We start from the raw sequence: 14,280 nt of genomic DNA on the forward strand, positions 1-14,280 counted from the left end.
TTTCAGAATGATGAATGATTGCAACACATTTCTTTTGGGTCAAGTTAAAGGTGGATAGAGTGTGAGTTAGGATCTGTCTCCAATAGGTGATGGACAGGTAGTTTGCTGTCCTACTCTTCCATAGTATGTTTCATTTCTTGTAATCATGCAATCATCTATTTCTCACAATAATTTCAATTCAAGTTATATTCGACTATTTGAGAGTAGAACATATTAGAATTGAGATCATGATTGCAATCCTCTTGTTTTGAACTACATAATCTCCAAACTAATTTTGAACCTGGTTTGGCTGAAAAAGATTAGATGCCTTTGGCTGAAAAAGAAAGGACCCACATTCACTTATTTATCCACTGGGTCCCACCTAATCCATTATTCCTCCACACCACATTCATCTCATTAATACTTGAGAGCTTGATTGTTTTGAGACCTCCAAACTGAATGTTCTTCCATTTAGTAACTTATCAGGTTCATATCTCAATTGGTATAACAGAACAACCACATATCACATATATTAAGATAGATAGATAGATAGATAGAGTAGATCAGCATATAGAAGATAATATACTTTCTATAAGCCTGTAATCTTATCTACTACTGTCCAACACATTTACACAATACATTTACAAACAGCAATCCTAAATCCCATCATCTTATTATTCTTCTCCATACCTTTAAATCCTGCCACCATAGGATAAAACAAATAAGTAAATGCCACACTAAACTAATTTATCAAAAACAAACAATTCCTAAAACCCTCCTCCCAACAGAGAGAAAGGGTAGGACGGTGGAGGATTACCACTCTCCTCCGCCCCCAACCTTTCCAAATAACCAAAACCGTCCGCCGCCTCATTCGCAGCGCCACTACTTGAAGGTAGCAAGCTGCCACTTCCACGGCTGGGGTCAACACCCCATGGACTAGACACACTGGCGTAATTAGGGTGGTCTGGCATGATCATAGGCGTGACGCCTACATTAACCCGGCCATGGCTCAACCACTCCGGCGACAACATATCCAGCGATGGAGAGGACCGGCAGTAAACGTCTTGGTCGAAGTTTCCATCCGGCGACGAGATTGGGGTGGATTCCGCCATTGTGCTTGGCTGATCTTGATCATCCTCACTCTTGATGGAGGAGCCGGAGAGTGCCATCCCAGACAACGAGTTGGACGAGGACGTTGTGATCATGAGCTTCCTCTTCTTGTCGGATGTCAGGCGGCGCATCTTCTCCTTCTCGAGCATGATCCGCGGCAGGATCTCGGGGTCTTGCACGACTTTGCAGAGGAAAGTCATCATTTGTTGGGGTCTTCTCTCTGTTGCCTCCAGCCTACGGTTCATGCTCTGAAGCTCCTGCTCGAGGCTCTTCTGCTCCTGCTTCAGCTTGGCAATCTCTGTTATTAGGTCTTCGTCTTCGTCGTCTTCCTGCTTGATGTGGCTGCAGCCGCTTCTGCTGGTGTGTTTCCGCCTCGCGATGTTGCAAAGTAGATGCGTTTGGCCGCGTAGGAACCACTCGTTGGCGAACTCCCACCTGTCGGGATCCACCTTTCTGAAACCCTGATGCAAATCAATGGTAAAGGACAAGCCAATTTTGTCATAAACCAATCATGAAATGAAGGAAAGATGGAGAGTAGACAGCATGTCATTTGATACAAATCTTGATTAACTGTAATTGCTAATCTGAAATGTGAATCTCCATCAACATTTCACAGTATAAAAATGATCAAAGCAAAGCTCATTAGTTCTTAGTTTCAAAACTTGGATATTATTCAGAACCAGCCATGCTATATCTCTCTCTTGTCAGGGGAAAGAATTAAACAGAACCAAATATTTGGATAGCACAACAACTTCTCTCGACAGTATCTATCTACATATAACAGAAAATCTATAGAAATTCCCAATAATAACAGAATGTGTATATTAAAACAATTAATAAATGATGACAGCTGCTAGTGCTGAATGCTCTGGGAAATTTGTCTAAAACAGATTGATCTGGACTGGCCCCACCCCCCACGCCCGGGCTCGGCCTCCTAAAACTAGTAGTATTTCATTGGGAAAACCTTTCATCATCTAGAACATAAACTAAATATTCAGGAAATGTTAACTGTTTACATTATTTGACAAAGATCTCTTATATACGAAGTTTATACTTGTCTTTTCTAAATGGAACCATACGCTTTTACTAATTAGTCCACCTAAATATAGCAATGCAAAAACTAAAACAATGAAGATTCCCACAATATCTCTCTCTCACCACCATTGCCGACGGCCTCCACACCGCAGCACAATCGAATTTCACACTTTATGAGTCCTTTTCGCCGCTCCTCCCCCAAAATTGTTCGCTCCAATACCTGAAACGTATTGGAGTTGAGGACCATATTGATAGCCAATATCGAACCTTCATCTTAATTTCTTGCTGCCCGGGAGAGAGATATCAGGGGAATTTTTATTTCTTTTCATACCTAAATGGCTCTGGTGGAAGCAACCATGATTTTTCATAAATCCGCTAAAATAAAAGCTCAAACTAGGCACATTTAAACAGTAACAGATTTAACATATAGCTCTACCTATTCCTATACTAATTAAGTAAGTTTTATATGATGACAGAGTTAGAATTTAATAGCCTAATCACATAATTATAAAGTTTAGTCAATTTAATTGAATACATAGATTTCTAGTGAATCTATTCTATATCTATCATAGTAGTACGGGCCTCTTTTATGATTTGTATTCATTGATTCAATAAATAACGCCAATGAATAAGCATTCCATTTAAGAGATTGGATAAGAGTATTCACAATCACAAATTTAATTATACTAAAAAAACAAATTAGATAGATCATCTATCCTTCACTTTTACTCCACCGCAGCAGACCTAATAATTTCATTGTCCATGCAGGAGAGAGAACTTTCACGCCATTGATTGACTTGTTGAATACGGTTACTCTCATAACAGAAAAACTCAACTGAAAACAATTTTTTTTCCCGGCAATACAGTTCACCCAAATTACTTTCCAAATCAATCTCAGAATGAAAATTCATCAATAACATACACTCGTCAACAAAATCGGCGTGAAATGTTTATACAGATTTCACCAAAATCACAGCGAGACTGGAAAATTAATCAAAAAAAGGGAGGCGGCAAAAAAACTCACATAAGTATTGAGCTGGCGCACGAAGCTGGAGAAATTGTGATGCTTAAAATACGCCGGCAAAATCCTCTGCGAGAAATCCAACGGCTCCAAAACGATGAAACTATTGTTCGCCCTCCCCCACGCGATGAGCCGATTCGTCGCCGGATCGTTCACCATTTGGTACGTCTTCATCACAAACGGCGCTACTGTATTATTACTACTGCTGCTGCTGTTATTGTTAATCTCCATCCCGCGCATAATGGCTCCGACCCCCACACACAGATAGAGAGAGAGAGAGAGAGACGGATAGAGAGATTAGAGCGAGGGAGGGAGAGAGAGAGAGAGAATAGAGAAGAACTACACCATAAGGAACAAGTCACTCTGCATTCAATTTGATGGTGAGAGGACACCATGATATAAGGTGTGGGCGGGCTGGGCCCTACGGGTCGCGGGTCCGGGTCGGGCCATGCACAGTGAAGCTGGAAAAATGAAAATGTGGTATCGGGTCAGATATTTTGGGAGGGTCACGGGCTGGGCCCCACAATTTAACCCTTTTTTGCATTCTGAGTTATGACACGTTATGGTCTCTCATTTGAGGGATGGATATTTTTGCGGGGACTTGGGCCTCACGCGCCTTCGGTGGCGCGTAGGAGTGGTCCCTCCCGGGATACTGCAACGTGTCGAGTGTCGGAGGGAAGACGCCAAGAGCGTTAGGCTGGAGTTACAGCTACGCGAATCACGCTCGATATAGTTATTTCCATTTGCATTTTTCGCCTCTTGTTTATTGGTTTTTTCTCTTTTTGGACCATCTGTTTTTTTTCTTGTCACACTTCAAATAAAACATTACTTGATGAAAAGGATAAATTTAACTACAAAAATGGTCTCTGGACTATGGGTTATCTCGCCCATAGTTCCTGGACTTTAAAAATATCATCAGACATCCCTGGACTAAAAGTTTATATCGAAAATGGTCATTTTTCACTGTTTTCGGTCGAAAATACCATTTTGAGGGGTTTTGAGAGATTTGGACAGGTCTTTTTACACTTTTAACATTTTCAATCGGATATTATTTCAGTTATGTACTAAATCTGATATTATTTCAAAATTATCATTCTTATTCCCTTTTGTCATCTTTCACTTTATTTCTTTATTTCAATATTAGATTTAATTTTTTTACAAAATTACATTTTAAATTTCAATTTTCAAATAACAATAAATTTTTTTAACTATAAAAATTATTAAATAATAAAAATTAATAGTCATAATCAATATTTGATAATGTCTAATATTTAATCAATAAGGTATGGCAATGCCTTAGTTTTAATCAATATTTAATAGCTTTAATCATAAATATTACATATAACACGATTTATTCAGAAATAAATATGCTTCTAATGTAAGACTAATATAATTTTCGTTTATTAATTTGAAAACAATCAAAATTTACTAGAAAATTTCAAAAAAATACTCTTATATAAATATTTTAGTAGGATCAAATTTTTAGTCAACTTCATAATATTCAATCACAAGCAATTATAACAACCGAACGAATGCTAAATAAAATAGCTCTTATTTTTCCATCATGATTAATACTCTCTCCGTCCAAGATAAGTGAGCACAAATTTTTGGGCATGGAATTTAAGGAAATGAAGTTTTGTTAGTAAAGTGGAAAGTGAATAAAGTGAGAGAGTTAATAAAGTAGAGAGAAAAAGTAAGAGATAGAATACCAAAAAAGGAAATGGCTCACATCCCAAAAAGGAATGTGAGTCGCTTATCTTGGGACGGGGGGAGTATTATTTTTCTGTACTTCTTCAATTCAGCTGAATATTATACTCCCTCCGTCCACAAACAATAGATCTATTGTTGTTCGGCACGGGTTTTAATGTAGAATTGGTAAAGTAAGAGAGATGAGGAGAAAAAGTAGGTAAAGTAAGAGAGATAGGGAGAAAAAGTGAGTAAAGAATGAGAGAGGGAAGAAAAAGTGGGAAAAGTATGAGAGATAAACTTTCCATTTTTAGAAAGTGATCTATATTTTGTGGACGTCCCAAGGAAGATGACCCCTTCCTTGGGCGGCACGGGATTTTATGCAATTATATTTTGTGTGTTAAGAGAAGAGAGTAAAGTAAGAGAGAGAGAATAAAGTAGAGATAAAGATGTTTCTATTTTAAGTAATGGATCATCTTGGTTGGGACAAACCAGAAAGGAAAGTGGATCATCTTCAATGGGACGGAGGGAGTATTAAATAACAAAAATTAATAGTTTTAATCAATATTTATAGTGTCCATGAATTAATAGTTTTAATTAAAAAAATGTATTGATATTTAAAAATCAAAATTTAAAATTTAAATTTATAAAATTAAATCTAATATTGAAATAAAGAAACAAAGTGAAGGATGACAAAAGGGAAGAAGAATGATAATTTTGAAATAATATCAAATTTAGTACATAACTAAAATAATATCAGATTTAAAATGTTAAAAGTGTAAAAAGACAAAATTGCCCAAACTCCCCAAAACCCCTCAAAAGGGTATTTTCGATCGAAAACAGTGAAAAAATGACCATTTTCGAGATAAACTCTTAATCAGAGATGTATGATGATATTTTTAAAATTCAGGGACTATGGGCGAGATAAACCCATAATCCATGGACTATTTTTGTAGTTCACTCTATTTTATATGAAAAGTAAATCATATGTCCATGTTTGCCATAGAAAAACATCTTCAGTATAATTAAATTATAACTATATTTGCACTCATCCCATCACAAATAACGATTTTTAAAAAAAAAATTACAATTAATGGTTTATAAATTGATTATATTATTATTATTATTATTTTCCACTATTTGAATGTTGCTTAAAAATAGGACGAGAACAAACAATGTTTTAAGAGTTGATTATTATTAAGGAAAGAGAACACAACTCGCAAAGTGAGGTCGAGGGTACACCTTCATCCGCAATCACAATTCTTAGTGGGAGAATTAAAGTTTGTAGATAACTCTTCGGATGATCCGATTGTCGGAACAACGAGAAGCAAATATATTTGGGAGAGAGTCATTGAAACGTAAAATCGGTCTCGGCCCGATGGGGTTACCACACACACTCACAAAAAGATTCGGGAGAAAATATTTAGTAGTCCTTCCACACTACCATAGCACCATGAGGTTGTGTGTCCAACCAATTATCTATTGACAAGTAAGAATATAAAAGGCCACATATCCAACTAGACATGTAATTATTTAGGAAACATTCATTATACTACTTTTATGGAAAATTGTATGATATAAATATGGAAATTACTAGTATATGATATATTGCATCTTTATATATAATAAAATAAATAAAATCTTACTAACACTTGTGGTATATTCTTTTGTGTATGACTATTATTATCTTTTTTTTTTTCTTATTTATTATGGATATAAATAAATATACTATGCATATAAAGCATGACCATGATTTAATTTTATTTGCAATATTAACCTATCGAGTAATCATTTATGTGCACTAAAAAAAGAGAGAAAAATTACATTGGGCATACTTATTTTAATTTATGTAGAATTTTCAATTATATATATACATAGGGATGTAGGGAATTGATCAATTGCTAACTCACTCTCTAGTTGCTAACTATAACTAATTTAAGACCACGTGATTTTAGAAATCTAGTGGTCTAAAATTTGCCACGTGTAATTTTTGTTTTTATTAATTAAATCGAAAAAGATAAAAAAAAAAAACTATCAAACTAGGGTTTTGGATAAAAATATCAATATAGTGTTTTGAGAATGTCAACACAATGCTTTGAGAATGTCAACACATTGCTTTAAAAATGACATTCTATATGTATTATATTGACATATTTTATATACTATGTTGACATTTGTTGTTGTACGAAAAAATTGAAAATTTTTCAATTTTTTTTTCTTCAAATTTTGACATTTGGACATATGCAAGTGAGATCTCGTTATAATCCTTATGAAATTATCTTTAATTTGATATATGTTGTGTGAAAAAATAATTTAAATCGAGAAAGTTATATGCGTTTTAAAGTTATGTGATATTTTTCAAAAGTTAGTCACAACTAATTTGGTGTAAATTAACCTTAATACCCTTATTGACGTTTTCATTTTATCGTATTGACATTTTGGGGCTGATGATCTAGGCCATTGATTTGAATATCTAAATGCTATTATTTAATTGTAGTTAGCAATTAAGTATTGAGTTAGCAATATAACACTTCCCTTGGGATGTATTAAGGTCAGAACGTTAAGTATTGTCAAAACGTCAAACCATGTACATTTATACATTTATACACATATGTAATAAACGTCAAACCATGTACATTTATACATTTATACACATAAGTAATGTAGTACTAATGTACTACATTAGTACATTATTTGTGTATAAATGTACATGGTTTGACGTTTGACAAAGATACTGATTTGATCGTAATACATCCCTACATATATTTATTTATGTATATAAAAGTAAGAAAAAGAAAACTATACACATAAAATAAAATTAACAAAATGTTGTAGGATTACATTTTTTATTGCGATACATATTGGTTATTATTATTATTATTATTATTATATTTTGCAAATATAAATATAAAATATATATAGAAGCTGAAAATATATTAGTAATGATCATATTTATATTATGCAATTTTTCATAAAAGTGGTATAATGAATGTTTCCTAAATAATTGCATGTCTAGTTGGATGTGTGGCCTTTTATATTTCTATTTGTCAATAGATAATTGGTTGAACACACACCTCATGGTGTCATGGTGGTGTGGAAGGACCAATGAATATTTTCTCAAGATTCGGACTCCTTTTGATTGAGTGAGCTCTAATAGCTTGACATCCTAAATTTTGAGCCATGTACAACAACGAGAAGAAAGAATGGGCTAGTGCTGCAAGCGAACTGATGTTTCGCACGTCAACATGAAAATCACCAACTACAAGAAGCTTTCAAGTACATTTGAACATGAGAGATGATTCATCACATCAACAAGTGGACAGGTGGTATTGAGTCGAGATTGAGCTCAGGGGCGAACAACATAAATCAAGGATAAAATAGGGACCAAATTGAAAAGATGAGATAGTTTTGGGGTAAGAAATACAAATATGGTTTTGTTAAAGGGCTAGTTAGCCTTGAAAAATGATGATTGGACCAGATATCCGAGATTGTTGTTGGCATAAGGCAATTGGGCAAATTGATTAGTGGTGCTCTTCCATTACACAAATAGAGCAACCTTCACATGGTCTAGGTTTCCTCACTTACCAACATTTTTAATTGCGGGAAGATCCAAACTTTAGGCTTCGAGTTTTTGTATTCTGCCTCGAATGGGCAAAAAAAGTTTAAATTAGAAAAATATGTTTTATTTCTTTTTCACTATAGAATCCCAATTTCTTGGTTTTGTACATGTAGTTTTTTTAGGAGTAGAGGAGTAGAATTCATTTTGCTAATGCTCCACATTTTTAAGTATTCCTCAGTCCCGTGCATGGCCTAATTATAATAAGTGGTTTGTCATTAGTAAGAGATTACCTTTTACAGTCAAACATACAGAATTTTCCTACGATCCATTTTCTTTTTCTTCTTTTATTCCATACCAATTTAAACTCATCTGCAAGACCCATTTCGAAATTATTCACCTACCTTAAAATCTAAATCGAATGAGATTTTATAGTATGATATGTAAGTAATGATTCAATTCAATTTAATTGCAATAACATGCAAATAATACAAAATGTGTAAAAGACCATAGCATCTAATAAATAATACTAGTACCATATAAGTTGGACAAATAGTAAGTTGTATTTAATAAACCTATCGATTCTTGCTTTATGAGTGTGATTCACTTCTTTAGTAGTAGTAGTTATAAGCATGTCCAATTCTAATCCACACCATTATATTACTTAATAACTTCCCTTTATACAATTATCATTCAATCACAATGCGTCACACACACAGACACCCACCACCACCCACACACGCATAACCATGTGATTTTATAATATAAACTTGAAAGAAAACAAGCATAATTAATATCATTAATATAACAATTGAGGAACAGTGTTAGATTTTGATTTGGTAGCTGAGAATCAGATTTTGCCTGCGGTTTTTCCTTCTTCTGAATATTGTTGGCGACACTTAGTGAAGCGTGGCTTTTCTGGCTAGTGACACCTGTGACATAAGAATTCATTAAAAATGCCAAATGTATTTATATTATATAGATTTAAGTGTATGAAAGTGCTTGGAGTATAGGAAGCATACTTATGGATTCCTAATCAAAATGTGTGCTTGTCTCCTTGTAGAATACTCAAACCACTCTCATTGGTGGACTCATAGCACAAATAGAAATGTGTATTATTTTAATGCTACTGTTATTACTATTTTATGATTAAGCATATGTTCTTACTTGCCATTATTGTCATTGCATCTATATTTCAACATTCATATAATATTGATGGCTATGCACAAAACTGACCCACTAAGTTGACTAGAATGGAGATCCAATTTAAAGATGAAACTATTTTGAACTTTTGAATGATGTCTCTCTAATTATTTAACAGGTAAATAAAATTTGATGGTTTCATCACGATGAAGCTTATACTCAACAAGATTAGCACAGATAACACATTTATGATTATATATATTTTAAGGTGTATGAATTTATGGTTACAAAATATAAATCAGTGAACTTAAGCTTTGGACCTAGTATAAGAGATGTGATCGTTTAGAGCACAAGTTTCCAAGGGGCAAATACAATTTAGGGAAATTATTCCAATATCAGCAAGTTTGGTCAGTTTCACATCCAAAAGAATTTATCAATTACAATACTATATAATAATTTTGACATTTTTTTACATGTCTTGTGGTAAAAGGTTATAGCTTGTCACGCGTCTGAATTTATAGGCATGGAATGTAGATGTGTAAAAATAAAAAAATGTGGGTGACGAGATGTATTTAATGACATCGTTTAAGTAGTCGAATATTTTGTTAGTACGTTATATTTTCCGCCCGCCACATCATATATAATTTTCCCAAAATCTGATACTAAGACAATTGAGAAAAATGTCAAAGTTACGTACGTGCTCTTAAAAAATTGTGAGTAATCAAATTTTATGATTTTTCTGAAAAAAATTAACCCTAAAATACATATTGTTATAAAAATCCGATTTAACTCAAAAAGTAATCATTAATTAAAGTTCAAGTGTTCAATAGAAAGGACCGATCGAGTGGCGTTTTGGTACAAATCTAAGATGCCTTAATTAAATATGCACACCATACGTGTTAACAAAATACTCCTATAACAGTTTCCACCTTTGATTTTGATATCCTTAGTAATAACCCAATTGAGAAAGCCACCTTAATTATAAAAATGTCACATGGCCAATTATAACTCAAAAAGTGGAAAGGTTAAGGCATCAATGATACATCACAAACCCCACCAGAAATAAAGAAAAAGGAACACTAGAATCAACGCTCCCCTCCAATTAAGAGCAACAAATCTCGACATAATTTAGTCACACTCTATGTCATCCATATGCAAAAATAAAGTCATTTTCTCTAGCTTAAACATATAATAGCACTGTGGCAACCAACCAAGCCTCAACAAGTGTCAACTGCGTAACCACTCAATTATTAGAAACACTTTTTTAATTTGGATTAGTTGCATCGAATACAGACAAATAAGGAAATCAGTCATGTTATTAATAAAGACGAGATTCTTTTGTAGCAAAATATATTTTAAATCATCAATCCCCCATAAAAAAATATTGAAATTAATACGTAGCTGGAAAATATTTGATTCAAAATGGAAGTTTTCTAGTACTCCACTTATTTCGCTACGTATTATCATCCTTATATAGTGATAGTACATTACTACATTATATTAGTGGTGGCAGAAATAGGGGAATTATTTCTGTGACTTTATTGTTGTCAATATGTCCAATGTTAAGTTATTATATCTTGGCCCCTCAGAAGTCAGAAGTATATGATATAATTATTATATTTGATGTCATGATATTTTTCATTGCTTTATATTTTATTTTTTCAAACAATTTTTATTTACTAAAAAATCAATTTTTTACATAGTGAGTCTCTTAGTGACATTTTTTCCCACTCAAATCGTATCTAACAAATAACAATCGTCTTTTTCTAAATCCGTGCAAATCAAATGTATTAGTAATACTTTTGAGAAATGAACGGAATCATAGTATCATATCTAAAAAATAAATAAACACGTGAGGGAGGATGGGATAGTGAGTTTCTGTGACAACTAAACCAACTTCTTTAGTTGGTTTTTACAAAGACTAGATTAAATGCAAGTGCAACTATAGAAACCGCAGTAGGTCAGCATACTATAAATATAAAATAAAATTATTTAATTAGTCATATACTTTAACATATTTATAATGCCTGTTGGGGTGTTTTAAATCTTGTGATTTGTATTTTCTATTGAAGTAGGAGTATTATATTTTGCAGTTATACGATTATTGAAAGCATAGTGTGAACAGAAATTTGTATGTATATTAATACTCACATTACGTGAACATGATTCAGTGCTTGCTATCTTGAAATAGGATAAGACGAATTTATCCAAAAGACTTTCAGGTACAAATCTTGTGAATTTTGGATATGAATCTAGGATTAACTCTTTGGTCAATATGACAAGATAAATGATTATATTTCCTTAGTTTCCGAGTTAAAATTAAATCTATGCAAGTAGACTATAAGTAAAATATATAGATATGATGCAAGTAGACTATAAGTAAAATATATAGTATATATCATATCGTGATAAATAAACTGAAAAATTGAGCACCAATTCTATCTCGTTTGCCTCCCCAAAGATTGATGACGTGTTTCTTTTTTGGTTAGGTATTCCTCCCCACGAACTTGATAAGAAGATATGGATTTATATGCTCTATATCATATCTTGGTCGATCTGGAACATCCACAATAAATGGACGTTTCAAAGGTTTGAGTCAGATAGGGAGACCAAAAAGAAAAAAAAAATTCTTATTTAACTATTTTAGGTCATGGGTTAAAAGCCGGAGTCCGAATTCTCTTTTTTCAACGGAACTGTCAATTGATCAAGTGAGCGATATCAAAGATTGGAGTTAAGATTGATGCTAGATTTGCTATCCCTCAATCCCCCGCCATGTTTTTGTGAACTTACCTATTGTTCACGTGGAACCGGGTATCCCGTAGTTTGATTTATTGATATGCTTTTCTTTTGTCAGTTACTATTTTTGTTTGTTTCAGTTTGAGTAGCTTACTAACTTGTTTTACATTTTCATGTTTGTTTGAGTTTTGATATTACTATTATTTTCTATTTGGGTTTCTACGGTATGACTCTTGACTGCTTGTGATGAATATCTTTGCTCGTCGTTTACCGACTCGAGCGTGTTTTCTTTTAATAAATGAAAATGGATACAGTATTATATGTAGATGCATCTGGTAGTATGAAACCCGTGCAAATCCGGCAAATCTAGTGCAGTGCAAAATCTCTGTGATGTGGACCTTTTGGACTTTGGTTTGTCCTATTCCAAATTTATCCCAAACTTAGCAGTTAAGGTCTAGATTGGCTGTTATAAATCATTTTTATTTAGTTATTCAAATGTGTTTGGCGGTGACTGCATTAATTAATTAATTAATTAATTAATTAAGGTCCAAGTTTGATGAGCAACTCAAATACTCCGCTTCCGAATTATATACATTAGGTTTTTATACTATTACTCACTATGCTAATCTAATCATGGTGTGAAACACTCACTTTGTCATTGCAATGTATATCAAGTCCTAATGATACAGAGCTTTTTGTGTTTAGTAATTGCATCTAGATATTCATAGGATTCTTTTTTTTTTCTATCTATTTAATTTTAATTTTTTTTCATGGATTATTTGCTAAATTTTACCCTTAAACGAACACTTGTTTTGTTCCACTTAAAATTCCAAATAGAGAAAGTTTCCCAATAGAAACTCCAAATTATGCGGCCTTCTTAAAAAAATATGTTCCTCTCAAAAAAAATACTACTCCACTATAAAAGAGCTAATGAAATAATTTTTGTTGCCAGATTGCTCTGTATAATCAAAGAAAATCACACAAATATCAACAACTTAGTAAGTTCAACAATAAAAATGAATATGTATTGACCATCGAAAATTGGTAAAATGAAAAAATGCAGATGTGCTTCCTCAATTGGTATACAAAGATTACGAATCGGATTGTGAGCAGCACTTTTCTTAACAGGTGGCATTAAAAGTGAATTACCCATCAACTACTTTTCATATATTTATTTCTATTTAGGGGAACCTAATCAAGTTTTGATGTGGACATTATGCTAGTCGACCAATCTTAACTCTGCCATTTTATTACAGGTGTATAATGGCACTCACACTCTTCTCTTCAGCTGTATTTTTTTCCGTTGGGGACACATCAAATTTCTTTATTTGGAATTTTAGTGGAACTAAACAAGTGTTCGTTTAAGGGTAAAATTTAGCAAATAATCCACATTATGATGTTACTTTCTAGTACTCTTTTCAATTTCTCATTATTTCATCCATCTACAAAAACAATAGTAGAAAAAAAGTAGAAGCAAATAAACTATATGCGCTTATTTTTAAAAACTTTGTTCAATTTTTAGTCTTTCGTGTTTTAATTTTGTTTGTACTTTTTAGTTATGAGTAATTTCATCCGTTTAAGAGTATTTAATTTTAATTTAAGTTAACTTATTACATATCACATGATTACATAAATAAGTAGTTAATAGGCATGATTTCCACAAATGAGTTTGACTAAAATGTCTTTTATCATTTACAGAGTATCACTATCTTGTTTTTGCTTATAATTCAACGTTTGGTTGGAAATGTTACAATTAATATGTATTAGTACTACTTTAAAGCAAACAAAATATTAAAGTGTCATGGCATATTAAACACCTGAATAAATGTTGCTCAAAAACACAAACACAGTTAGCATTTCTCAACAAGCAGTCAATTTATAGTGAAATATAAAATTGGGTGAAAGATTCATGTCGGCAATGTCACAATGAAAGATCACAACCAGCAAAAAAACTTAACACTAGTTTATACAATCTACAACTCTGTTTTACGAGAGATGATACACAGTCCACGCT

The 14,280-nt window shown here is 33.0% G+C and overlaps 1 protein-coding gene across 1 annotated transcript; it reads right to left on the minus strand.

The window, feature by feature from the left end:
- Positions 1-550: 550 nt before the first annotated feature.
- On the minus strand, positions 551-3,517 carry HSFC1 (heat shock transcription factor C1). The gene is made up of 2 exons (XM_089061927.1): positions 3,149-3,517; positions 551-1,550 (listed from the first exon to the last, which is right to left on the minus strand). The coding sequence occupies exons 1-2, from the start codon at positions 3,383-3,385 to the stop codon at positions 747-749; spliced, it is 1,041 nt and encodes a 346-aa protein (XP_088918053.1). The 5' UTR covers positions 3,386-3,517; the 3' UTR covers positions 551-746.
- Between the last annotated feature and the right edge of the window lie 10,763 nt (positions 3,518-14,280).

This window comes from Salvia hispanica, chromosome 6 (genome assembly GCF_029641045.1).
Source record: "Salvia hispanica isolate PSC_SH4W2 chromosome 6, Shi_PSC_v1, whole genome shotgun sequence".
NCBI lineage: Eukaryota > Viridiplantae > Streptophyta > Magnoliopsida > Lamiales > Lamiaceae > Salvia > Salvia hispanica.

What these genes read in the sequence shown, in the direction of transcription:
- HSFC1 (XM_089061927.1), bottom strand. Translation starts at nt 3,385, where the DNA reads ATGCGCGGGATGGAGATTAACAATAACAGCAGCAGCAGTAGTAATAAT. An exon ending in TGCGCCAGCTCAATACTTAT is followed by an intron (nt 1,551 to 3,148) that starts GTGAGTTTTTTT and finishes GATTTGCATCAG; the next exon opens with GGTTTCAGAAAGGTGGATCC.